General features: G+C 39.5%; 6 protein-coding genes and 1 non-coding gene across 8 annotated transcripts; 2 read left to right on the top strand and 5 right to left on the bottom strand.

The window, feature by feature from the left end:
- Positions 1 to 143: 143 nt before the first annotated feature.
- TRNAW-CCA (transfer RNA tryptophan (anticodon CCA)) lies at positions 144 to 215 on the bottom strand. Its single transcript has one exon. It is a non-coding gene; the product is annotated as a tRNA-Trp (tRNA).
- A 108-nt stretch (positions 216 to 323) lies between these two features.
- Positions 324 to 6581, top strand: LOC141821848 (developmentally-regulated G-protein 3). Its single transcript, XM_074709219.1, has 10 exons — positions 324 to 428; positions 840 to 893; positions 1988 to 2161; positions 2701 to 2772; positions 4162 to 4221; positions 4415 to 4524; positions 5395 to 5694; positions 5839 to 6030; positions 6127 to 6178; positions 6260 to 6581. The coding sequence occupies exons 1-10, from the start codon at positions 387 to 389 to the stop codon at positions 6308 to 6310; spliced, it is 1107 nt and encodes a 368-aa protein (XP_074565320.1). The 5' UTR covers positions 324 to 386; the 3' UTR covers positions 6311 to 6581.
- A 392-nt stretch (positions 6582 to 6973) lies between these two features.
- Positions 6974 to 8711, bottom strand: LOC141817537 (uncharacterized). 2 transcript variants are annotated; one of them, XM_074705187.1, is made up of 3 exons: positions 8706 to 8711; positions 8075 to 8347; positions 6974 to 7178 (listed from the first exon to the last, which is right to left on the bottom strand). In XM_074705187.1, the coding sequence occupies exons 2-3, from the start codon at positions 8321 to 8323 to the stop codon at positions 7131 to 7133; spliced, it is 297 nt and encodes a 98-aa protein (XP_074561288.1). In that variant the 5' UTR covers positions 8324 to 8347; positions 8706 to 8711; the 3' UTR covers positions 6974 to 7130. The 2 variants fall into 2 exon arrangements, with proteins under 2 accessions (XP_074561288.1, XP_074561279.1); XM_074705178.1 differs by lacking the exon at positions 8706 to 8711 and adding an exon at positions 8427 to 8494.
- A 612-nt stretch (positions 8712 to 9323) lies between these two features.
- Positions 9324 to 13252, top strand: LOC141821203 (uncharacterized). Its single transcript, XM_074708595.1, has 10 exons — positions 9324 to 9402; positions 9571 to 9759; positions 9944 to 10110; positions 10294 to 10392; positions 10529 to 10597; positions 11844 to 11984; positions 12100 to 12189; positions 12484 to 12654; positions 12869 to 12944; positions 13037 to 13252. The coding sequence occupies exons 1-10, from the start codon at positions 9330 to 9332 to the stop codon at positions 13153 to 13155; spliced, it is 1194 nt and encodes a 397-aa protein (XP_074564696.1). The 5' UTR covers positions 9324 to 9329; the 3' UTR covers positions 13156 to 13252.
- A 153-nt stretch (positions 13253 to 13405) lies between these two features.
- On the bottom strand, positions 13406 to 16753 carry LOC141821204 (NAP1-related protein 2-like). Its single transcript, XM_074708596.1, has 10 exons — positions 16566 to 16753; positions 16097 to 16219; positions 15939 to 15989; positions 15653 to 15724; positions 15429 to 15539; positions 15268 to 15329; positions 14535 to 14595; positions 14311 to 14367; positions 14185 to 14229; positions 13406 to 13672 (listed from the first exon to the last, which is right to left on the bottom strand). The coding sequence occupies exons 1-10, from the start codon at positions 16680 to 16682 to the stop codon at positions 13601 to 13603; spliced, it is 771 nt and encodes a 256-aa protein (XP_074564697.1). The 5' UTR covers positions 16683 to 16753; the 3' UTR covers positions 13406 to 13600.
- A 614-nt stretch (positions 16754 to 17367) lies between these two features.
- LOC141817526 (putative methyltransferase PMT2) lies at positions 17368 to 21206 on the bottom strand. Its single transcript, XM_074705169.1, has 7 exons — positions 21061 to 21206; positions 19739 to 20410; positions 19404 to 19614; positions 18972 to 19263; positions 18389 to 18778; positions 17787 to 17864; positions 17368 to 17647 (listed from the first exon to the last, which is right to left on the bottom strand). The coding sequence occupies exons 2-7, from the start codon at positions 20372 to 20374 to the stop codon at positions 17416 to 17418; spliced, it is 1839 nt and encodes a 612-aa protein (XP_074561270.1). The 5' UTR covers positions 20375 to 20410; positions 21061 to 21206; the 3' UTR covers positions 17368 to 17415.
- Positions 21207 to 21565: 359 nt separating this feature from the next.
- On the bottom strand, positions 21566 to 22192 carry LOC141815946 (protein DMP9-like). Its single transcript, XM_074703810.1, has one exon. It carries the CDS (start codon positions 22190 to 22192, stop codon positions 21566 to 21568), a length of 627 nt encoding a protein of 208 aa, XP_074559911.1.
- Between the last annotated feature and the right edge of the window lie 463 nt (positions 22193 to 22655).

A 22655-nucleotide genomic window follows, 5' to 3' on the forward strand; every position in this document is an offset into this window, starting at 1 on the left:
ACAAGTTGAATTTTTAAATGGAAAGATTTTGAAATGATTATATATATAACAAAATAAATGAAGAACAAAGGGAAAAAACAATTAGATTAAAGATTCTTTTGAGGGTTTAAAAAAAAACGAATCCGAATCCGCTAAAAGAGATTTGAACCCGACGTGAATCGAACACGCAACCTTCTGATCTGGAGTCAGACGCGCTACCATTGCGCCACGGATCCAATGTTATCCTTTTATAGGTTTCAAAATATAACAATTTAAATTACAATAATCCTACTATAAATTCTTTCCCATTCCTTTTGTTCTCGGCTCCATCGCAGTGTCAGAAACCTCGAGGCTGCACGGCGTGAGAAAGGTGAAGACGGGCGCGTTCGCCAGATCGGAGAGGAGCAATGGCTACAGTCATGCAAAAGATCAAGGACATCGAAGACGAGGTAACCCAATCTCATCCTCTCCAATAAACCTAGCTTCCTCGTCTGCAACGCCCCACTTCGAATCAATCCTAGGGATATTTCTTGACCTTCGTTTGGATGCCCGATCAGATTGGTTTGTAGCGATCTGTATCTGTGTTTTAAGTCGTTCCCGGAATTTTAGATGTCTGTGAGTGTATGTCGCTAATTTTCTTAGACTACGAACTTGACTGCATTTATGGTTTTATTGTTGGCTATTTAGAAGTGGGGCGGTATTTCTGTACTGATTCAAGGATTAGTTAGGTTCCCGTGTTGCACTTGTGGCTTCTAATATGGATGGCTTCAGTGTCTGTTGTGCTTTGTAACTTTGAATCATTTCAGTAACTTTGACTACAGTTAAGATTCTAATGGTGTTAATTATATTCCGTCTGGTAGATGGCAAGGACGCAGAAGAATAAAGCAACAGCTCACCATCTTGGCCTGCTGAAGGTTATTCCCTTTATCTTCCTGTCTTCTTGAAGTTGATTGATTGTTCATAACATATATCTGTTAGTCCTACTTGTTCGGGAGTAGGATTATATTTGTATTTTGTTCATACGGAGTTTTCTATTTCCTCAAAGGGAATCGTAAGATCTCCTCAAGTGTTTTTCTTGGTTATTGATGCATGATTGGTGGTGTTGAACTTAATGTTCTTATTCCAAAATAATTGTTTTCTTATAGTAAGCAGGTTGGCACAATGATACTTACATTCCCCCAGTCTCAATCATAATTCTAGCTGATGGGATGTTCATTCTGTTTTTTTCTTCTTGTGATCCAATGTTGGGTTAAGGTTTCTTGCTTATGCAGAACATGGTGGATACTTATTTACATTATACATATATGTATGTGTGTATATACTCAGGTTTGCTCAATTGTGCGTGCAGCTTCTAGAACACTAGCCAAACATGCCATTTCATTAATTTTGTCTTGGATATGTACCACTAGATTGACTTACTTAAGACACTGACTTTGTGCAAGACCAAGGAACTCTTCCAACAATGAGTTCCTTCTGATATAATAGTTCTCTGTATAATTAATCTGTCTTTTGGATTTGTTTACCAAACTATATTTATTTCCTTGAAGAGAAGAGGATCTATCGCCTGATATCTCATATCTATTAGCTATCTTTTGATGTAGAAGAACTGTTGGTTGTGGCGGTGAATATTTCCAATGCTTCTAGCTTTAGAGCAAGATACTGCACAGCTTTATAGCATGGAATTAGCACTTATCTAAGTTTCCGTATGCTTAGTGTTCTATTGGTTGAAGTTAAGGTATTGCATCTAGACATATATGCTTGCATAAGAGAAACAACCATTCCTGTTCATTCAATGGGAGCCATTGTTGCATTACTCCAGGCCTTTTGTTATTTGAAGAAGGACAAATGAAACAAGCAATAAATGTGTCATTCGTTTGTCTAGCATTTATTAAGTTGCAGTTCTCCATGACTTTCATTTTCTTTTGGCTCATGTGACTGTTTCCTTTGTGTCTTTGTCTTGTCTTTTATTATCTTGTATGCATTGTGTTTAATGTCATTTTATGTGAAGGCAAAACTTGCAAAGCTACGGCGGGAGCTTTTGGCTCCTCCTTCCAAAGGTGCTGGTGGTGCTGGTGAAGGCTTTGATGTTACTAAAAGTGGAGATGCACGGGTTGGTCTAGTGGGGTTTCCCTCTGTTGGAAAATCAACACTATTAAATAAATTAACCGGCACTTTCTCAGAGGTACACCACTTTTATTCATCGTATGTGTTCACACCTGTTTCTTCTATTACAACTGGAATGACTGCTCGTATCATTGTTGTATATATCAATTCCCTGCTCTTTTAGTTCGTCTCAGAAGTGAATATGATTTTGTCTTTACTCTTGTTTATGTTGCAATTATTTGATTAGTTGGTTATTGGTTGTGCTATCAGTATTGCCACAATGATGAGCTGAAATATTTCTTGTTTCAATATGTTTTCATCTTACTCTGTTTCTATACGTGATCCAATATTTTAATCCAGCCTATTTGGTTGGTTCGGTCAATGATGAGATGTTGGATACATCCATGTAGCCAATCCTGAGCAGTTTGTGGAAAACTTCCTCTTGCAGTTTATTTGAACTGATGCTGTATTGTGTGTATTCTGAAGAGTAACATGTTTTCTATGTGCTAACTTAGTTTGTTTAATTTTTTTTCTCGGAAAACAATATCTATTGGTTCTTTATTTTCTAGCCCAGAAAAATGTATCTTTTGACAATTCAAAATGGTTGTGTTGCAACAGGTTGCTTCATATGAGTTTACAACTCTAACCTGTATTCCTGGTGTCATCATGTACAGAGGTGCTAAAATTCAGGTAGCTCATTATGTTCTTATCCTGTTCAAGCATGTCGAGAAAGGCTTTTTTGATGCACTTATCTCTTGTTTTTATTGGGCTTATAATATAACTTAGTTTGTCTATCACTTCATTAATGTCACTAATTTTGCCTGGCCATTTATGGCTGCTTTTGACAATTTTCTTGTATGTGCTGGCCACTTTAAAAGTTTGGTTCTTTTTGAAGCCTGAGATTGCATATTTGTTTGTTGAACAAGATAATGAGGTGGAAGTAGCACCCAATGCCCTTGCCTTTTGCCGATACCATCTCATTGCATTAAAGCTTAATTAAACGAACTTGACAATCAGTGACGGATCCAAAAAGGGCTGTCCTATTTAACAAAATAAATTAATAAATGAACTGAATCATCGAACATGAAGTGAAGGTGTTGAATTAAAATCGGATTGAGCTCGAACAAAATCCATCGGGTGGGCGCGGAGATAAGAAGTATATTGGTTCAAACCAAGGTTGATTTGAATTTGATTTGGCCAACCAAACCAAATTTAATTGGGGTAAACCGGTTCAATCTATTTAAAACGAGTTAGGAAATTTTTGAGAAAACCTATTCTCTCCTTTTTCTTTATGCTTTTTATTCTCTTCCACATACACAACCTCACTCCATAGCCTCACACGCAAGCCTTCATGCGCCAACTTCTCCTCCTCCTCCTTCCTTCTCCTTTTTTTTTCTTTCCCAACTGTAGTTTAGTTGTTTTTCTCCTCTTCTTCTTCAACAACAACTCTCTTTTCTTCTTCCTGTTCTCAAGAGCAGCAACTCTCCTTCTTCCTTTCCTTTTGTTATTTTCCTGCCGACCAACAACAACCCTAGTCCTTCTTCCTCTCCAACAAGAGCAGCTCTTATTTTGTCTTTTCTTGTCATCAGAGTTAGCCGAGACTGTCAAAAAAAGGGTAAAACTTTCATTCTCTTTTTCTTTTATCCTTGTAGTTGTTTATTTTTCTTTTTCCTTGGCCAGCTCAAGCAAACCAGTAGTAGTTCCTACTGTTCTGTTTGATTTATCTTTTGATCTTTTGGTTTACTTTGTTTCAATAGTGGAAAGAACAAGTCACATAGCAGTTTTCCAGCCCATAACAGGAAGCCCCAACTTTTATTTTGTCCAGCCTTTCTGTCCTTCGCTCTAAGTCTAGCAAAGAACAAGTAAGTTCAAGCCCAATTTCTAATTCCTAGATCCGTTCCTGCTGTCAATTACACAGCACAATACCTCTGTGGATGTAAATATTTTACTTGTAAAACATGATACTTTTGCCATCAATTACACAGCACAATATATAGGAACTGTTGATTTTCTAGTCAATGAATCTCACTTTCTTTGTCTTTATAAAATATCTCATTCTAGCATCTTTGCTTCCTCCAGTTACTGGATCTACCAGGGATCATTGAGGGTGCAAAGGATGGAAAGGGCAGAGGAAGGCAGGTACGAAGTAGGTTTACCTTGCATGGTGGTCTTTTTTGAAAGAATTTGATAGTATGAAGAAAATGAACTCTTGAAAGTAGAATTCATAGTTTTGCATGGTTATGTTGTTCTAAAGGATTGTTATCTCCTTGGCTCCATCCTTCTTATGGTATACTGAATCCTCTAATTCTGGTACAAATATTTCACTTTTCAGGTTATCAGTACAGCTAGGACATGCAATTGTATCTTGATTGTTCTTGATGCTATCAAACCAATAACTCACAAGAGGCTTATCGAAAAGGAACTTGAGGGATTTGGCATAAGGTAAAGTAGGAGATGAGTTTGTCTATTCTTACAGCTTCTAAATTGTGTTAAGTGTATGAGGTAAGAGATGATATCAATTAGTTGTAAGTAAGCGGCTCTCACCTTTATGTGGTTTATTCTCTCTATTGGTGGTCTTTTTTGGTTAATGGGCTTCTAGTGATCATGTAGGTCGGGTCCTCAAGGATTAATCTTAGGTTATCTTCTATAGCTTTATTGCTTGTTTTTTTTTCTTCGAAGTTTCAAATAGAAAATTCCTATGGACGATAGCAGTTCCACCAATTGCAAGTTCTCCGAATTATTTATGAATTAAATTTGTGGTGGTATGTTCTACATCGTGGTGCCCAACTTAAATGCAAGACTGGTGGAGATATTTCGTGTGCCCTTGAACACACTGAATTTTGCCCCTTCTGTGCGCCTTATCTGCCACTTGACACCATATCTCTGCCTCTTGAACACCTTGAATATTGCTTCTTCTGTGGGCCTTATCTGCCACTTGGCATGATATCTCTATTCAACTGAGTTTTTCTTTTCCATAAGCTCAAGGTGGAATCTTTCAGTACATACGTTGAAAGTCCCTGATACAAATCAATGACCAGAGAGTTTGCTATTCAATATGCATCACCCATATGCAGTTGCAGTTTTGTGTGGATTGTTTCATTCAGAGAATCTATTCTTCTAGGTTTTCGTTTGAGCTGTTATTGATGCATAAGGGCGCATGATGACATGCTTTAAATGCTATCACTAGTTGTTGCAAAGTAGCAAACATTGTTGTATTTATATCATTAATATGAGTGAACTCCAAACTGATTCTGTTGGCACAATTTAATTTTGGTTGCAAAGGCAAACTGTAATTCTTTCATCAAATGACAGGTTAAATAAGGAACCCCCAAATCTAACATTCCGAAAGAAAGACAAAGGTGGCATCAACTTTACCTCCACAGTTACAAATACACAGTTGGACCTTGAAACAGTTAAGGCAATATGTAGCGAGTACAGGATACATAATGCTGATATTTCCCTGAGATACGATGCAACGGCAGATGATCTCATTGATGTAATTGAAGGAAGCAGAGTTTACATTCCATGCATCTATGCAGTGAACAAGATAGACCAGATAACATTGGAAGAATTAGAAATCCTAGACAAGCTTCCACACTACTGTCCGGTCAGGTATTGACTTATCTTTCATTTTGTTCTTAGTCCTTGTAATTTAGTTATCATCTTGAATCCTCAACACAGCTGGTCTTTTTCAAAAGTACCCTTATCAAAACATTTTCTCAAAGTGACTGATCGTATTTTGTAATTGCGAGACAGTGCTCACCTAGAATGGAACCTTGACGGCCTTCTAGAAAAGATATGGGAGTATCTCGATCTTGTTCGGATCTACACAAAACCAAAGGGCTTGAACCCGGATTATGAGGACCCTGTGATTCTGTCTTCCAAGAGGAGAACCATTGAAGATTTTTGTAATAGGATTCATAAAGACATGCTGAAACAATTTAAATAGTAAGTCATCTTGCCTTACATTGTGCCACTGCGCTTCCTCTCTACGTGCTTCCAAGATGACCTCGTTCATGTATTTATACTGATCAACATATGCAGCGCATTGGTTTGGGGCTCAAGTGTGAAGCATAAACCGCAAAGAGTCGGCAAGGTAATGATCAATTTTACTTGAGTTTACTTGACTGGGGATGATAAGAGTCGGTTGTGAATCTCGGTTATGTTAACGATACAGGAACATGAACTTGAGGACGAGGATGTGGTTCAGATCATCAAGAAAGTGTAGACAAGCGAAGCATTTCTGTCAGCCGATCATCGCTGGTAGATTAAAAAAGGCGGAAGCTGGACAAGAACTTTGAGTTAGGGTTGTATTGTCTTTGTGAGTTACTCTCCATCGACTAGGATCAAGCATGGTTTGGTGAGTTTTATTTTTGTCTCTTACATAGGGATTAGAATTTCATATATGGAAGAGTAAAATAACGAAGATTAATAACTGTTTTACCATTTAAATTATCGACCCGAGTACCCCTGTGGTAATTTCTGTTGTTTCTTATTTACATTTCCAGTTTCGTCAAGATTTACCAGTATGTTTGATACCAGTATGTTTAATATGCAACTCATTTTATTTTATTTTTCCTTGTGCTTCTTTGATACGCTAAGGGTTGAAAATCAAGTTAATCCTTTAAGATACTTCTAAAAAGGGGTAAAGTGGAGCAATTCTTTTAATTATCTTTGAAGAAGTTATTAGCTAGAAACTCATGGGCCTCTCTTTTCTCAAGATGAAGTCGACATCATTGACATTTCCCATATATATTTCCAATAAATACAAGGAATATGTGCTGGACAAAGAGAACTTTGAACGCCTGCCTACCAAGTTCTAGATAAAGCAGAAGCTCCGTTTATGGCACGCAATCCATGATAAGGTAAGGCAAGCATTGAAGAGTTAAAATTCCAATAACATACAACTTTTTTTTTTCTTCCAGGAAAAAGAAGAGAGAAGAAATCACATAACGACGGAGCACTGTAACACAAGCAGTCACTAGTTTCTCTCTACTCGCAGATAAATACCATCAGCATTCAAACTAGAACTTGATCCACAAGTCTGCTCATTCACCTTTACAACACTGGAAGTACCCCATGAATTTCTTCCTCCCCTGCAGCCACCGAATTGGAAAAAAAAAAAAAAAAGACAAAGGGGTAAGTAAACGTTGAATAACAGTGATCATGAATTGGATTTTCATTTATGTATAAATATGTCTCAATTAATATTTAAGGAATTGAACTTAGACTATCACAATCAGAACTGGACCAAGGAGACGGATGCATCCTCTCTGTTTAGTGTTTTACCTCCTTGATTTTCCCTTCTAAATTGAGCCAGGGGAAAAGTCCTGAAAAGAATGGACGAAATCAGCTTCCAATTTTCAATTGCACAAGTTGAACTCAGTTTTTAGGACATTGTGATGACCAATCAAGAAGATACCTTTCACTCTGCCACAAGCTAGTAATCGGCAAACATGGCGTAACTCTGATCAATCTCTGTCAATGAATCAATGCAGTCTGGCCTGCCACACCACCTCATCTTTGTCTTTAACTCTGTCTACTTCCCTACATCACGCGAGCAAGAACACTAAGTGGTCCCCGTTACCATCTCATCGACATCAATGCATGCCCATCTCAATCTCTTGGCCAAGAACTTAGCTCATGATCCCACGCAAGCTCTGAAGCTCAAGGCAATTGGTAATCATCGTTCCAGTTCCCAACTTTTGCCCAACCATTTCGATAAGATTCCTCACTTTTAACCAAGAATTTACTCGAGACTCTTTTGGAAGTTGTTCCAGAAACTCATCACAACTGCATCCAATTCTGCTACTACTTCCACAAACCCTAGCATCACCTATAGTTACTTTACCACTTTCTTAAACGCAATCCAAATTTTTTAGGGTAAATGGAATTCGCAAGAGCAAGCAATATGACTACGAAAACTGAAATAGTTGCGGCGACAGAAAGGAATTGGGGGAAGATTTAAGTAGAATAAGGGAAAAGTCCGTACGGTAGGGGAACCGTGGCGGTGGATGGGTCGGTGGAGATCGGAATCGGGATCGCTGCGTCGGCGACGGCGGCGTTCCTCCTCCGGCTCGGGCCCCTTGTTGGCGAGTTTGCTGAGGTCCTCCTCGTTGCCGAGGCTGGCGCGGGAAGGGTTCTTGTTGTGCTTGCGCATCTCGCGGATCTTGGAGAAGTCCATGGAGTAGTCCGGCACGCCGTTCTTGGTGTCCCACCCCCCGAACGCCGGCACCGACATCCACCCGCCCGTACTGTGATTCTCCTGCCAGCCGAAAGAGGAACCATCAGCCAAAGAGAAGATAACAGAGAGAGAGGGGAGAAGATTATGGTCTGTCGCTCACCTCCTTGGAGTCGGCCATGGCTGCTGATGGAAGAACTCTAGAGGAAGATTTATAGGAGAGAGAGAGGAGTACGGCTCATAATATAATAAAATAAAATAGATAGAAAATAAAATAAATAATATAATAAATGCATTTATCTTTTATTATTGCTGCACTTCTTAAACAACAATTAGTAATAATTAGCGAGATAATTTTTAATAATTAGTGCAGAATATATGCGCCAATTGTTTAATTAAATAAAAATGATGCTTATAATAATTTTGGAATCTGGAAACCCACCAAAGATCCAATTTTTACAGCAGCTAACGAGTCACTCAATTCTCCTGCGAGAAAAACTCGATGGTTTCCTCAAAGTTTAGATGAATCAAAGACGACGGCGACGGCCACGGCGACGGCGGCGGCGGCGGAGGAGTACCGGTCACGTACCAAGCAAACCAAATGCTCGAAGAGGATGTGATCAACGACGACCAAGACTTCGCCATTTGGCCTCACCCCCGTCTGCCGCCCCTCGCCGCCTTCTTCATCAGAACCCTAATCCGGTCGGTCTCCAGGACCAAGGGCTCGGCACCGTCGGAGAAGTTCGCCACCGGGGGGGGGCAGTGGTTGAAGACGAAGCAGCCGAGGGAGGATTGAGAGCCGGACGTCGGAGATCGAGAGGGGAATGCATTGCAAAATTAAAAATTCGATCTTTGTTTTCCCACTGCGATTGAGTTCTTCGCTGCGCTGGTTGTGATATTAAAATCTACTTTTAAAATAAATAAAATTTATTAAATAAAGCTCAGTGTGGCTAGTGGCTCGGCTCCGGTTCCAGTCATGGCTCCGAGGCCGAGCCAGCAATTAAATTTATTAATTGGGGTTGGAAGGTAGGGATAAAGATCGGATTTTTAAGACAGAACGGACTCCATGGCGATTTCATCGTCGTCCTGCACGGCCACGATCCCCAAATTTCCGGCGTCGCCGCCGCCCCTTGTAAGAGGCATAGCCGCTGAGCCTCTCTCCCAAGTTTGTCTCCCAGTGCTGTGCTTCAAAAGGATCACCTTTTGCTCTCCGAACTAAATATCGATCGAGAGTTTCCAGTGAAAGATACTTTCTGCTGTGTTTTCGTCTCGAGATTCAACTGCTTAGCTTGGTTTTGTTCATGCAGGTGGGTTTCCAGTCAGTACCTGTGTCGCGATGTCCCGATCTGTAGTTGTGGATAGGAATAAGGCGTCGAAGCTTGTTTGGGTGTGGACTGAGAGCAGGCATGTGATGACCGCTGCTGTTGAGAGAGGGTGGAATACATTCATCTTTCGATCGGAACCACGATCCACCGAGCTTGCCAACGAGTGGTCAGGTAATCCATTAAACGGCTATTCTCCCTTCTGTTAGGGTTTATCTCCAATTTGTAGCAGGGCATAGTTACTTTAATTTGACTGCTATAGATGCGTCCTATTTCTTGGATTTCAAATAGTTATGCTACCACATTTACTGCATGGCTTTAGATTGAGTTCTTCTACCTTTCTGTAATCTTTGTGCAGCTATTGCCTTGATAACACCAATTTTTATTGATGGCAAAGATCTCCTTGATGAACAAACCAGAAAGATTGCTTCTCTCTGTGAAGTTTCATCTCCACAAGATTTGGAGGCCCTTCAGCCAAATACAGAGGCAGAGAATGTTGTCATAACTTTCCAGAATGAATGGCAGGTGTCTAGCTCTCATCTTTAGAATTGATGTTGACTAATTTTTCAATTGAGTCTATAATATGGAAAGGCATATGTATCATTTTCAGAATCTACATAACTGATTGTGTGCATGAATTCCATCAGGACATTTATCTTCATCCCCATCTGTACATGTGATCTTTAATAAGTGTTATGTATTTGGAAGGTTATACCTGCAGAGAATATTGTTGCAGCATTCCAAGGGTATGATAAGACTGTTTTGGCAGTTTCGAGTACTTCCACTGAGGCACAAGTGTTTCTTGAGGTAATTTCATAATATAATATCCAAGAGCAAGTTTAGAAAAGAAAGTAAAGCAGGAGTTCCTAAGTGTTGTTACTTATCTTTTTATTTGTTACTTTAGAGTTTGATAGTAAACTAAAAACATTTGATACCTAATTAGGCCTTGGAGCAAGGTCTTGATGGAGTTGTTCTGAAGGTTGAAGACATGGAAGAAGTCCTGAAACTAAAGGTACCTCATGGGATATACACTTTAGACTCATGCAGTCAAGGGTGTATATATATATTTATAATTGTCATGTTTTCCAAGGAAAATTTCACCCTTTACTCAAGTAAATGGATATCTGTAAGAGAAAACAAATGACAAAAAAGTAGATTAAGATGATATAGATGTGCTAAAAGAAGATCAATAAATTTAAAAACTAGACAAGTTGAATCAGTTGAAGGTCTACTTAAGACAAATAAATGTGATTTATTTGTTTATTTTTTAATATACATTATATAGCCTTGTTAGTACAAAAAATATGCAGCAGAGGGCGGGGATATTAGATGGATATAAGGAGTTAATAGGAAAGATAAAACGAAAATATAACTTTTATGGGTAATTAGGTGTAGCTCCAACAGATGATGATTGTAGAACTAAGTTGAGCTTCATAGTTTGTTTGTTGTTATTGCTCTATTTGTAAAAGACTGGCATAGAATTCATACAAAGCTATTTGATTGCTTTGCACAAGAGTAGACAGTCCTGATCTCATCCTACTGTCGAGTATAACATCTTAATACACATAGGTAACCAAAAAATTCATGCTTTGCAAGAAACCGATAGTCTAAATACATTTATTGAATCACAATATGTAAAACAAATACCTTTTCTCTCTCACAATGCCTTTGTGTAAGTTTCTTATTTGTAAAAAATAATCCTATGACTAATGATAGCTTTTCTGTTTAGCTGCTTGTTTGTTTATTTAATTGTTTTTTTCCTTTTCATCAGTCATTTGCAGCCTTGCTGGTGCCTATTGGCATTTGACAATAGACAGATAATATTAAAGTTAGTTTAGCCCTTTCATGTTTAACTCAATAAATTGTTTATGTTGGTCTGTCATTTATTGCTGAAGCAGGCATCTACTCAGTTTCTATTCTATCTAGCTCCATCACCTTGAGCTAAGATCGCTGCGCTGCTTGTTGATATATATCTCTGCAAGGGACAACCTCAAGCAAATGTCCCTTGGTTCATCTATATTGCATACTTTCTTTAAAGATAATTATAGAAGAGAGATATACCACCCAAAATTTGTTGTGCCTCTTCCACATAACTTTGTCTATAATGTTGCAGTTGACCCACACATATACTGACTGTATTTTAATTTCTCAATGAATTATAAACTCGTGCTATGAGCTCATATTTCTTGAAATGTCTAGTTCTTTGAATAGCATTAATATACATTCTATTGACTACTCACTTTGATTAATATCTCCAGGACTATTTTGACCGAAGAAATGAAGTCAGAACTATGTTAGACTTGACTAAGGCTACAATAACTCGCATAGAAGTAGTTGGCATGGGTGATCGTGTTTGCGTGGACCTTTGCAGTCTCATGCAACCTGGTGAAGGCCTTCTGGTCCATCTTTACTTTTTGCTCTTCAGGAGTTTCTCCATGTGCCTCAAAACACCATTTTCTGGGTTATTGAGATGAATCTAAAATTATGGTTTAACTGATGCGTCACATTTTGTAGGTTGGATCCTTTGCTAGAGGACTATTTTTGGTTCACTCAGAGTGCCTGGAAACAAATTACATTGCTAGCAGACCTTTCAGAGTCAATGCTGTTAGTATCAAAATTTACAGACTACTATTATCACAGTACATTCTGCTACTAGAGCTTAATCTTTGTTCTTGCTGTATTGTTTGAACTGGGAATCTGAACCAAGCATCTCTTTAACTAACTGCCATGTATTTTCTTTCGGTATTTCCTTCTCTAAGCCTGGACATGGAAGTAGCTCTGATAAAGTGATTGTTACAAGATCTTTTTAGGTTGTGGTTCTTTTAGTGGGATTCGATTGCCTACTGAAAATTTAATCTCTCTTCAAACTGAACATTCATTATTTTCCTTGATAAGCAGGGTCCAGTACATGCCTATGTTGCAGTTCCAGGAGGAAGAACTTGCTATCTCTCCGAGTTGCAGGCAGGCAAAGAGGTTATTGTAGTCGACCGAAAAGGTCAGCAAAGGACATCGATTGTGGGCCGCATCAAGATAGAGTCAAGGCCACTTATCCTGGTGGAGGCAAAACAGGTTTCTGGCTTAGCCTATCTTTTAGTTTAAGTTCACCATCACTATTATCAGCTAACAAACTAGTATGAGTAACTTCAGTACAGCTTTCCCGCCTTTTCGAATGACTAGAAATCAAAAGAAATCGACTAAAATTCAATCATACTTGTGGATGGCTAAAAGATATCTGAACAATCTATACCTTATATTTTGCATGAAATACTGAATTTGTTTGCAGGAGCAGTCTGGAAATGAGACTTACAGCATCTTCTTACAGAATGCAGAAACTGTTGGATTCGTCTGCCCACCCGAAGGTTCTTCCTTGGCTCTTCCATCAGATTTATTGTTCAGCAAATCTTCCCAGTTCTACATCTCCTTCTCCATCATTGAATTTCTTTCAATGCAGCAAACCGGAGCTCGATCCCGGTAACATCGCTAAAAGTCGGAGATGAGGTGATGATTAGAGTGCAAGGTGGTGCTCGTCATACCGGCATAGAGATTCAAGAATTCATTCTTGAGAAATGAATTTTGCAGTTTTGGATTTTGAGAGTACAATCTGAGTTATGAATGCAAAAACATACATCATATAATTAAAGCTCAGTTTGTGCTTGAAAACCAAAAATTTTCAATTTCATTGGAAAACAATTATTGAGAAATTTGAATCTTCAAACAGGCCTTACAATCTTCATTCTGTGTCCAGAATGATACTCTGATTAAACGTGCAGCCAAAAAGACAGCACAGAAATGGGGGAAGATATGAATCAGGGAAGAAATATTTGATGCCATAAACTTACATTAAGATTAATAGCAGTAACAAAATTCTCTACAAAGGAAGAAAGCAAACAGACCATGAAACTGCAGTGAGTTAATACTACTTGGAGGCCTGCAAAAAACAAACAAAAAAAAGTTCTTGTTCATCCAGAGTTGATAATGCCATTCATGCAAAGTTGTTCTCAGAATGCTCGGCGATTTAGTTGTCGTCGTCTCCTTCGCCATCTTCTTCATCTCCCGACTCATCTTCATCATCGAGTTCGGTTCCTTTCTGCCAAAGGAATCAAAGGCAAGTTGGGGTAAAGACTAAAGAAGCAGTATCTATCTAAGACTAACAGATGAAAATTTACAGCTTAGTCTGTGCAAGGTAAATGCATCACAGGTTCCATCTAAACCGAAACGATGAACTAAAATGCATCGATAGCGAATTGAAAATTTAACGTAGACAGCGTAGTTAAACGATCATCGCTGATTCAGCAGGAAATGCAAACCCATTATGTTTCTACCACATTTGATACGCGCCATGGCCAACTAGACGACACAACAAGTTTCCTTCATATGCCACTTTAGATGTCACTCTATGTCACCGCAGCACGACAATATATAACGGGCGCATTTGATATTTGGGAAGGCATTCTTTTAGGATGTTTCCTAAAAACCAGCTTATCAAGTGATCTAGGAGTTCAGACATCTAGGAGTCGAGAAACTATGATTCCAGTTCCAGTGAGGTCTGATGAAGAAGTAACATCAAACATGGCAATAGTTCATGGTTCACAGAAGTACCTGCTCATCTTCCTCCTCTCCATCAAAATCCTCCTCGTCGATCTCCTGAAGAACCAAAGGCCATTTAAAATATCTCCTGGGAGCATACGAAATGATGTGAAATACGACAATTAGAAAACAACACACATTGTTGAAGAACTTCAACGGATTCGGCCATAAATCTTCCTTTATCATCTCAGCCACCTGCACGTAAATAGGTTATAATCAACGATCATTCCCAGAGTAAGAGGGAAGGTATGACCATTAACGAACAGCGAGGAGAATCAAAAAATACAAATACAAAGCTTAGCTAATAACCTTTGTGAAGTTAGACAACTGATCAGTAACTCTTACAGCTTTGGAAAACTTACCTCATCAGAGAATCCTTCTGCAAGATTTTTCTGTTGAGTCTCACTGAACCAGGAAAAGAAACTGCAGTAGGAAATGAAAGAGGATAACAATCATAAGCAAAGAAAGCTTATAGAAATTACAAATCAAGCTAGAAATTTATAGGATCACAGAACAAGTGAACATCGAATGACTACTCTTATGTCATATGTTACATAGTGATTGTATTGTAAACGAGTATGACCAAGTATAATGAAAAGATAAAATAATCCATGTAGTATTTCTTCGTACGGGTGTGGTTCTACCACCTTGCTGTTACGGAGATAAGAGCTCCTTGTAATAACTAGTTTTGTGGAACCCAATAAGAGATTGCTAATTTGTCTAGACGTATCATCATCTTTGCGACTTCAGAAGTTTCTATACAAGCTATGCACTTATATACTTTCATTCATGATAATAATATTAATATCAAAATTAGCATCAATATTTAAGTAACTTTCTAATACTTATCAACAAAGGCTCAAAAGTAGATTAATAATTTTTTTCTCTTTTAGGCACTAAATTTGCAATCGACAAAATGCTAAGCAACAAAACAAAAAATCTGTCAACTACCATAGAATATTGGTTAATGCTTGCCAAAATTAGGACAAGAGGACCAGTCATAAATTCGAATTCTAAATTATTTCGCTTATAATTGTTGGGCATTGCAGTTTCAGAAGGGTCTTAAATACAAGATAGGAAGGAACAAATACAAACCTTTCTTCAACTAAGGGTCTCTTACCCCCTTCTTTTTCATGAGAAACACCATTTGCGACATTCTGTAAACAAAATGGAAGGAAAAAAAAGAAGTAAGATGCAACGAAATACCTAATCGAATGAACAACGAAATAAAAAAAATGAAACTATAAAATTCTTGCCATTCCCTTCTTCCACTTTATTGTAGTGCCAGTTATGTTAGTTGTTCCCTCATCAAAGGCATATGTCTTTGTCAAACTTGTATCTTCGAAGTAAGGGTTTGGAGAGAAATTCTATGCATACACGAAAAAAAATCAAAATGCTAAAGATTAACAATCATGCAACAAGTGCATCGATAACACATGAAGAAAATATAAGACATGGAGCACCAATGAAAGAAACTCACAAAGGTAATAGAGTAGCCAGACTTGACATCTTTAAAATCTTCCACATCTAAGGAGACCAAGTACTTTAAGATCTGAAGAATGCTACATAACTCGTTAAGCATCATTAAGAAGGTTATAAACAATGAATGGCAACTGAAAAAGAAAATAGAAACAACATTGAGTGGATTAAATTCTGAACTTAATAAAGTGCAGGTTAGGTCGTTATACTTGAATTTCCAGCAAAACGAAAGTTATACCGAGTTCAAATATGTTCATGAACAATAGCACTGAGTGTAAAGATCATACCTTTTGGTCTTCCTCAGTTACAAGATCAGAAATTACTGGATGGCTAAGGAACTGCATGTAAAGAACAATTGACCAGGTTAATTCAAAAATGGACTTTCAGTTTTAATAGGCACGATAAGATTAAAAGAAGAAGAAGAAGAAAAGGGAACACAGCATACTGCAGTTAACCAAAAATCTGGAATAGATTGAATAATCTCATTCCTCCTTCTGTAGATCGGCCTGCGTATCTCGTTGTATTTTTGTTCGACCTCTAAAACTTTGTCGCTTGCCTCCTCATTAACCTATACAAGATAAATACAATTAAGGGAAAAAGAAATCGCACAGCAAACAAACAGGTTTGACAAGGGATGGAAAAAATGTTTTCACAAAAGATCCTTTAGAAGGAAGGAATCAAGCGAACACTAAACAGAGAATAGTAAATTTGCGAGAATAAGAGATTAAAAAAAAAAAAGTCGATATCTTCCGCCAAAGGATTAGGGCTACGTCAATCAACCGCCAGCATTCCGAATACCTGCAGGAATCCTCATCGATACCTCAAAGTTAATCAAAAGATCAATTTTATCAGCGCATTTACTCCGCACATGAAGCTACGCAATCGGAATTCCGATGCCATCAGAAATTGGATACCTTCTCGATCTCGTCTTGGATCTCCTGAAGCTTTTCGATGGAGAGCACAAGCTCGCCATCGATGTGATAGGGGGCCTCCTCCTCCACCTTCGACCTCTTCCCCTTGTCCGCCACCATCGCCGAACCTCCTGAGCCCAAATACCCTAACAGTGCACCGAATCGAGAGCGAGAGAAAGGGTGGGTTTGAGTCAGAGGAGACTGTAAAGCCGATCACTCGGGAGCAGAAGAGATCCAGGACGCTGTATCTCCACCTGGCGGAAGCAGAAGAGATCCAACGCAACAGACGATGGAGGTAACTGTCACCGCGCGTGAAGATGAACGGCCATCACGGGTGTTGGATCACAGCCAGATCCGACCAATCATGATCCGATTAGTTGGCCGGCCTACTCGAACCCTATGGGCCCACAGAATCCAACTCGATACGCACCGTTTTGGGAAATGTACTAGATTTGATTTTATTGTGGTATTTTTTTTGTATCTTAATCTTTCAGTTAAATTAAATGTAAATAATTAGCAAGTGAATAATATTTGGAAAGATCAAATCAGCTGGGGACGATCAAATTATTTTCATAGGTTAAGACCCCTCGAATCAAAATTTGGAAAACACTTCTAGACAAAAACTTTAGTGGCTGAAAACATTAGAACCAACATCAGTGTGATGAACAAGAAAAGCTAAAGCCCCTAGGCCACCAAAAAGATTCTAGAGAAAAGCAAAATAGATGAACAAACTCTGGCCAAAAGATTTCTTCTTTGTTCTTCAAGTTGGCTGTGGAAATTGAAATCCCAATTTCCTGCTATTTCCTGCGCAGTGTCCTGTAACCAGCTCTCTATATATGTCTGTCTCATGGACTCATTCTTCTGTGTTGCTTTTGTTTCCCCCAACCCAATACTGCTTTACGGCAACCAAGATCTTCTCGGCAACGAAAGGGCCATCTTCATGGTCGACCAGCTGAGTGTTCCATCTCATGCCACCGACCAGCTTTTTCACCTTCATCAGGACGTCGACATGATCGCGGAATATGACGGCACCTTCTGGCCTCAAGATTCTGTCCATTTCAAGAAGAATATCTTCCATTTTGCACCTGTTTGTAATGCCAAAATAGGTAAGATGAAAACGAGCAAATAATGGCGTCAGTTCGCTGATACATCCAGCTTTACATTTGTTCAAGTGGTTTGTCCTTGGATATATGAACAGTGAATCGAAAGCATATGTGAACTTACTTCTCATGGTATAATCTGAAAACACCATTGGCATGGATAAGATCGTATGTCCTTGGATAGGTCGAAAAAGCTTCACACCTGTACCAAGAAGGAAAAGGTTACTCATGGGTTATGGTGAACAAATAAAGCACAAAATGAAATCCCGACGAAGTTGAACCATAAATTATAGCACAAAATAAAGCACAATTTCTCAAAAGAGATTGAAATTGTCTAATCTTCAATTAGCTTCCACAATTAGCAGAGGAACCATATATTACTGCAGATTATCATCATCATCAAGCATGTCTTGCCCCAACTATATGTGATGCACTATCATATATTACTATACACGCTCATGTTAGACCATTTTGAAGTTGTAGACTTGAAAATTATTGAATGTATAGCGTGCAAATATCTGTGTCATTATCAGAAACTACATTTAAATTTAATTCAGTTGACCATAGCTATAAAAAGGGATGGAGAGAAACTGTGTACTCGGCAAGTAACAAGAGAAGGAATTATTACTAGAGCAAGTTTATATTCACATTAGTACAAAGAAGATTCACTTTTTCCTCCTTTTAAACGCTACAAGCATAATTAAATAGTGCTGAATGTTTACATACCAGTCATGGTACATGCCAATTAAACCTCGCTCATAGATAACACCTAATGTCGATATATCAGCAATTGTGGGAACAACATTCATCACCCATAGCTTTGGAGACTCTATTGAAGCTGCAAAGCTACCCAAACCTGCATTCATATCCATAACATTCCGATACCTTCCAGTGTCGAGCAACTTGTTGATTTTCTTATAAGCATTAACATGCTTTTGCCACTTTCTGTTGTCTTCTTGATATGATTTGATTGAGAATCTAGCTAGAGAGCCAGAAGCTATTCTAGGAGGAATAGCAATTAACCTTTCAGGAAAGGGCTTCAATTCCCCACCAGCAGGCTCTTCAGAATCACTAACCTCAGGATAGGGGGTTATGCATGTTTCCATCTTCTTGTACCTGAAATTATCACATGTGATAGACTTTAGGGAGGATAAATAATTTACACGCAAATGTTATAAGTTATATTATTCACTACTCATAGTGCTTCAGACACAACTGAAATCAGTTGCGGGAACAGCTGCAGTAAACAAACATTGACAAAACAACATTTATTGCAAGTTGCACGGTTGACAAAAGGAATATAACTTACCAAACATCATCAGAGTTTGTTTTGCACATATTTGTTTGAGTTTCAGGTTGCCTTCCAGGGCAGGATTCAGCATTTATTCTCTTCCTCCAAACAGCAAATTCAGCTCTCTCTGCGACCTTTTCCCAACAAAGAAGTTCGGCAGTGTCCTCAATCTTCCTTTGTTCCTCCTCAAGATCCTCTTTGGTCCGTTCCCATGCTTCATAGTAATTCTTCCAGTTAATTGGAGGCCCTGAAAGGACCCAATAACCACCAGGCCTGAGAACCCTATCCACTTCCATCATATAAAGTCCATCTGGGAAGAGAGAACACACACACAGAAGAAAAAAAGTGAATAATGGATGGTGGGAGAATCATTGGATGCGGTATGATTTACCAAAAACAGACAGTGCACATGACATGCGAAAATGAAGAAATAATGTGATTGGCTCTCACCATTTGCACCCCATGGAATCAAACACCTTGAACAGTGAGCCATATCAAAGGCTCTTGATGGATATGGAAGCTTAATTGATCCCAGTACACCAATAACAGCAGGAACACCTCGTTCTAGTGCAAACTGTACCTGTGCCTCATGAGAGTCCCTTGGTGCAAATGACATGGCTAACACATTTCTTTTCAACAAATATGCACCCCAACTAGCAACCTACAAGTAAGCAATTTTACAGACATCAACCGATTTTCAAAATATCTCAGTGTGCATAAGTTTTACTCATTAAATCGAAATTGGACTTGTATTAATAGCACTTTCAAAGCTAGGTATTGCATACCCCACAACCAGTATCCAATGCAGTTCTAACAGTTCCATTATTAATTGGAATAACAGATGCAAGTTGATCGATATATGTATCTGCACCTTGAGGGAACTGTGTCCCTCCACCAGGAAACCTGAACACACTGCCCTCGTATTGAACCCAGTTCTGAACAGCTTTCTCAACTGTCAAGCTCTTGTAAGGTACATTAGCAAAAGGAACATAGTCACGACTCTTAGGCCATGGAAAAGGTGTCACATACCCCTTTGGTGCTGGAATAAGACAATACAGCTTATCCTCATCAGGTGGGCAATGCCTCTCTCGGTAGATCATGCTCTCTCTTGGAAAGGTCATTGCTCGCCTTTGATCTTGGCATGGTGTGTAATCAGTATAGCTGTCATCGCATGGCTCGAATGATTTAGCTTCAAAATTGTCAAAATCAGTCAAGCTGCCTCCATGGTGAGTCTCAAAATTTAGATTGGCTGATCTAGCGCACTTTGTCTGCTCAGTAATCTGTAGCGCGATATTGTCACCCTTCCCAAAACCGCTTCTCTGCCATGCACCCAAAACATAGAAAAAACAGCAGAGCCCCACCAAAATAATGGACACTGAGCTCCTGGCTCTTCCATCACCTGAATTCGACCTTACAGCCATAGTGACGACTCAATGATTTGGTTACCTGCACAAGCACTGGTCCAAATTCCGCTTGGAAAATCAACTTCAATTGGTTTTTATAAGCAAAATGGAACAAAAAGTCCAAACAGAAAAAAGGTCCATTAATTTAAAGAAAATCAGACAAGAGAACCCCACTAATTACGAGAGAGTAAAAACATTTAAAATGAAAATATCACTATCATGGATAAGCCAAATCTTCCAGTGAAGCAACACGAAGTTAACAATATACTAATGGCATAAAATCTCTGGATTACCATAACTCGCAACCAGTTCTTGGAGAGTTCTCTTTCGAAATTTTCTAGACCAAAAAGTAGGCTAGTACTTTGTCATTACTATCCTTTCTGGTTTCTAAGAGAACTAACAAATCATGCAATGATATGAATCGCAGATCCTTTCTGGTTTCTAAGAGAACTAACAAAACGACGAAAAGCCATCATCTTCAACAAAATCCGAGTTAGGATAGTTCCATAACAAGCAAAACCTCTAGAAATCCGCATCGTTGGAGCAATCAAATCGCACTAAAGCCATTCTCTCCCAAGAATCCCAGCTCTGGAAATCCAAGATACCAGAACGCCGTTAAATTCCGTTTCTCTTCAACAAATCAACGACACAAAACAAAAGAAAGAAAAAAAACTCCGCGGCGAAAGAAAACACCGTCGACTCACCGGTTCAAGGCAAGGATTGGATCTGGGATCCCCAGAAGGACTCGCGATCGGAACCCCTCGCGCCTAACCCCCGATCGAAGCGGAACAAGAATGCGATCGAAGCCTCGCTCTGGAGAAATGGCGACGCAAATTTAAAGCCCTCCATCTCCTCAGCAATCGCTCTATGCGGTTGGCCCTCGCCGCGTCCTTGGCACTAATCGTTATCGGTAGACTCACTCGCCCCACGGGTGCCCGCATAGGAAGAACGGGCGGGCGAACATCAAGCGTTCATTTAAACGATCGACCGCGAAGAGCGAAACATGGACGGTTCGTCGTTATTCGTAAATTTCAATTTCACCCTTCAGGTGTTTAAAATGACATTTATGCATCATTTTAAGCATTGCTTGTATGAACTGTTGACATATTCGCAATCCCAAATGGAATTATCAAAACAAAAAGGACAATAATGAAGAAGCAGCAGAGCATTTATTTTGGTGTTCGCTAGGTGTTCGAGGAAATGCTTCAGTCAAGTGGTTATGCACCCGATGCCGTAGCGCGTGTTGGGGAAGACGAGGAAGAGGGTGCTGCAGACGACGCCGACCATCAACGGGAAGGTCTCCATGACCTCGTCCATCTCCTTGGCGTGCTGCGGGAGGAGGCAGTTGGTGACTCGGTGGTCCGACAGCGCGATGGACCCGAACACCATCACCGCCATCAGCGCGTGCACCAGGTCGACGAACCCCATCCGGTACCGCTCCTCCTTGGGCACCTCCACCCCGAGGCCGGACTTGAACACGGCGAGGCCGCGCGGCGTGACGAAGCCGTAGTAGACCTTCCCGTCGGGACCGCGGAAGCTGTCGGTGAAGTGGAAGAAGAAGCAGGAGAGCGCGCAGAGGCCGAGGAGGAGTTGGATCATGCGCGTGCTCACCAAGGAGCACGATCCGTCGCCAGAGGCCGAGGGGAGGAGGAGCTCGAAGGTGAGGAGGGTGCCGGTGGGGAGGAAATTGACCAACATCGAGGTCTTGGAGAGGGTCTTCTGCATGCCCTTCGCCACCGCCCTCCTCTTCCGGCCACCTTCACCTCCGGCGTGCGGCGGCGACGAAGAGGAGCGAGGGGAAGCGGGGTAGGAGTAGGATTCGACGGTGCTCTCCATGCTTTGCTTAGTGGAGAATACTGGAAAACGTGGGGCCTTTATATATAATTTTACGGTGATTCAAAATTTTAACCGTTCCCGCTGTTTAAGAGGGGGAAAATAAAGAAATATTAATAATTTATTATTATCAATAATAAATTTATACTTTATCAAAATACGTTAAACATATAGATTTTCATGAATTTTCGCATTTAAATAATTTATCAATGATTAAAATCTTGCTAAAGTAAAACAATTTATACACAAATATGCAAATTATGCGTATGATATTATAAATTAAATTTAATTTCATTAATGATTATCTAAATCTGGCAACGACAGAAGTAGGCGACTAAAGTCAAAAAGTTAAACAATTTATACACAAGGCTTGGATTATGAGTTATAAGCCAGTCCAAATTAATAAATATCTTGAATATTCCGACCTAAATCGCCTCGGTTACTCGGCCTTAAATTCTTGACCAGT

Source organism: Curcuma longa, chromosome 2, assembly GCF_044706935.1.
Source record: "Curcuma longa cultivar G26 ecotype Majalengka, Jawa Barat chromosome 2, ITB_CL_G26_1.1, whole genome shotgun sequence".
Taxonomy (NCBI): Eukaryota; Viridiplantae; Streptophyta; class Magnoliopsida; order Zingiberales; family Zingiberaceae; genus Curcuma; species Curcuma longa.

Bases quoted from the DNA above. Each gene is read 5' to 3' on its own strand.
- LOC141821848 (XM_074709219.1), top strand. From the start codon at position 387: ATGGCTACAGTCATGCAAAAGATCAAGGACATCGAAGACGAG. The intron at 4,222-4,414 runs GTACGAAGTAGG...TTCACTTTTCAG, and splicing joins GAAAGGGCAGAGGAAGGCAG to GTTATCAGTACAGCTAGGAC. The intron at 5,695-5,838 runs GTATTGACTTAT...ATTGCGAGACAG, and splicing joins CCACACTACTGTCCGGTCAG to TGCTCACCTAGAATGGAACC.
- LOC141817537 (XM_074705178.1), bottom strand. The intron at 7,179-8,074 runs GTACGGACTTTT...CGGTGGCTGCAG, and splicing joins ACCGCCACGGTTCCCCTACC to GGGAGGAAGAAATTCATGGG.
- LOC141821203 (XM_074708595.1), top strand. From the start codon at position 9,330: ATGGCGATTTCATCGTCGTCCTGCACGGCCACGATCCCCAAATTTCCG. The intron at 9,760-9,943 runs GTAATCCATTAA...ATCTTTGTGCAG, and splicing joins GCTTGCCAACGAGTGGTCAG to CTATTGCCTTGATAACACCA. The intron at 10,393-10,528 runs GTAATTTCATAA...ATACCTAATTAG, and splicing joins AGGCACAAGTGTTTCTTGAG to GCCTTGGAGCAAGGTCTTGA.
- LOC141821204 (XM_074708596.1), bottom strand. From the start codon at position 16,682: ATGGTGGCGGACAAGGGGAAGAGGTCGAAGGTGGAGGAGGAGGCCCCC. The intron at 15,540-15,652 runs GTGAGTTTCTTT...GTGTATGCATAG, and splicing joins CTGGCTACTCTATTACCTTT to AATTTCTCTCCAAACCCTTA. The intron at 14,596-15,267 runs GTTTGTATTTGT...TTCCTACTGCAG, and splicing joins AGACCCTTAGTTGAAGAAAG to TTTCTTTTCCTGGTTCAGTG.
- LOC141817526 (XM_074705169.1), bottom strand. From the start codon at position 20,374: ATGGCTGTAAGGTCGAATTCAGGTGATGGAAGAGCCAGGAGCTCAGTG. The intron at 19,264-19,403 runs GTGAGAGCCAAT...CTCTCTTCCCAG, and splicing joins GATTCCATGGGGTGCAAATG to ATGGACTTTATATGATGGAA. The intron at 18,779-18,971 runs GTAAGTTATATT...TGATAATTTCAG, and splicing joins ACAAACTCTGATGATGTTTG to GTACAAGAAGATGGAAACAT.
- LOC141815946 (XM_074703810.1), bottom strand. From the start codon at position 22,192: ATGGAGAGCACCGTCGAATCCTACTCCTACCCCGCTTCCCCTCGCTCC.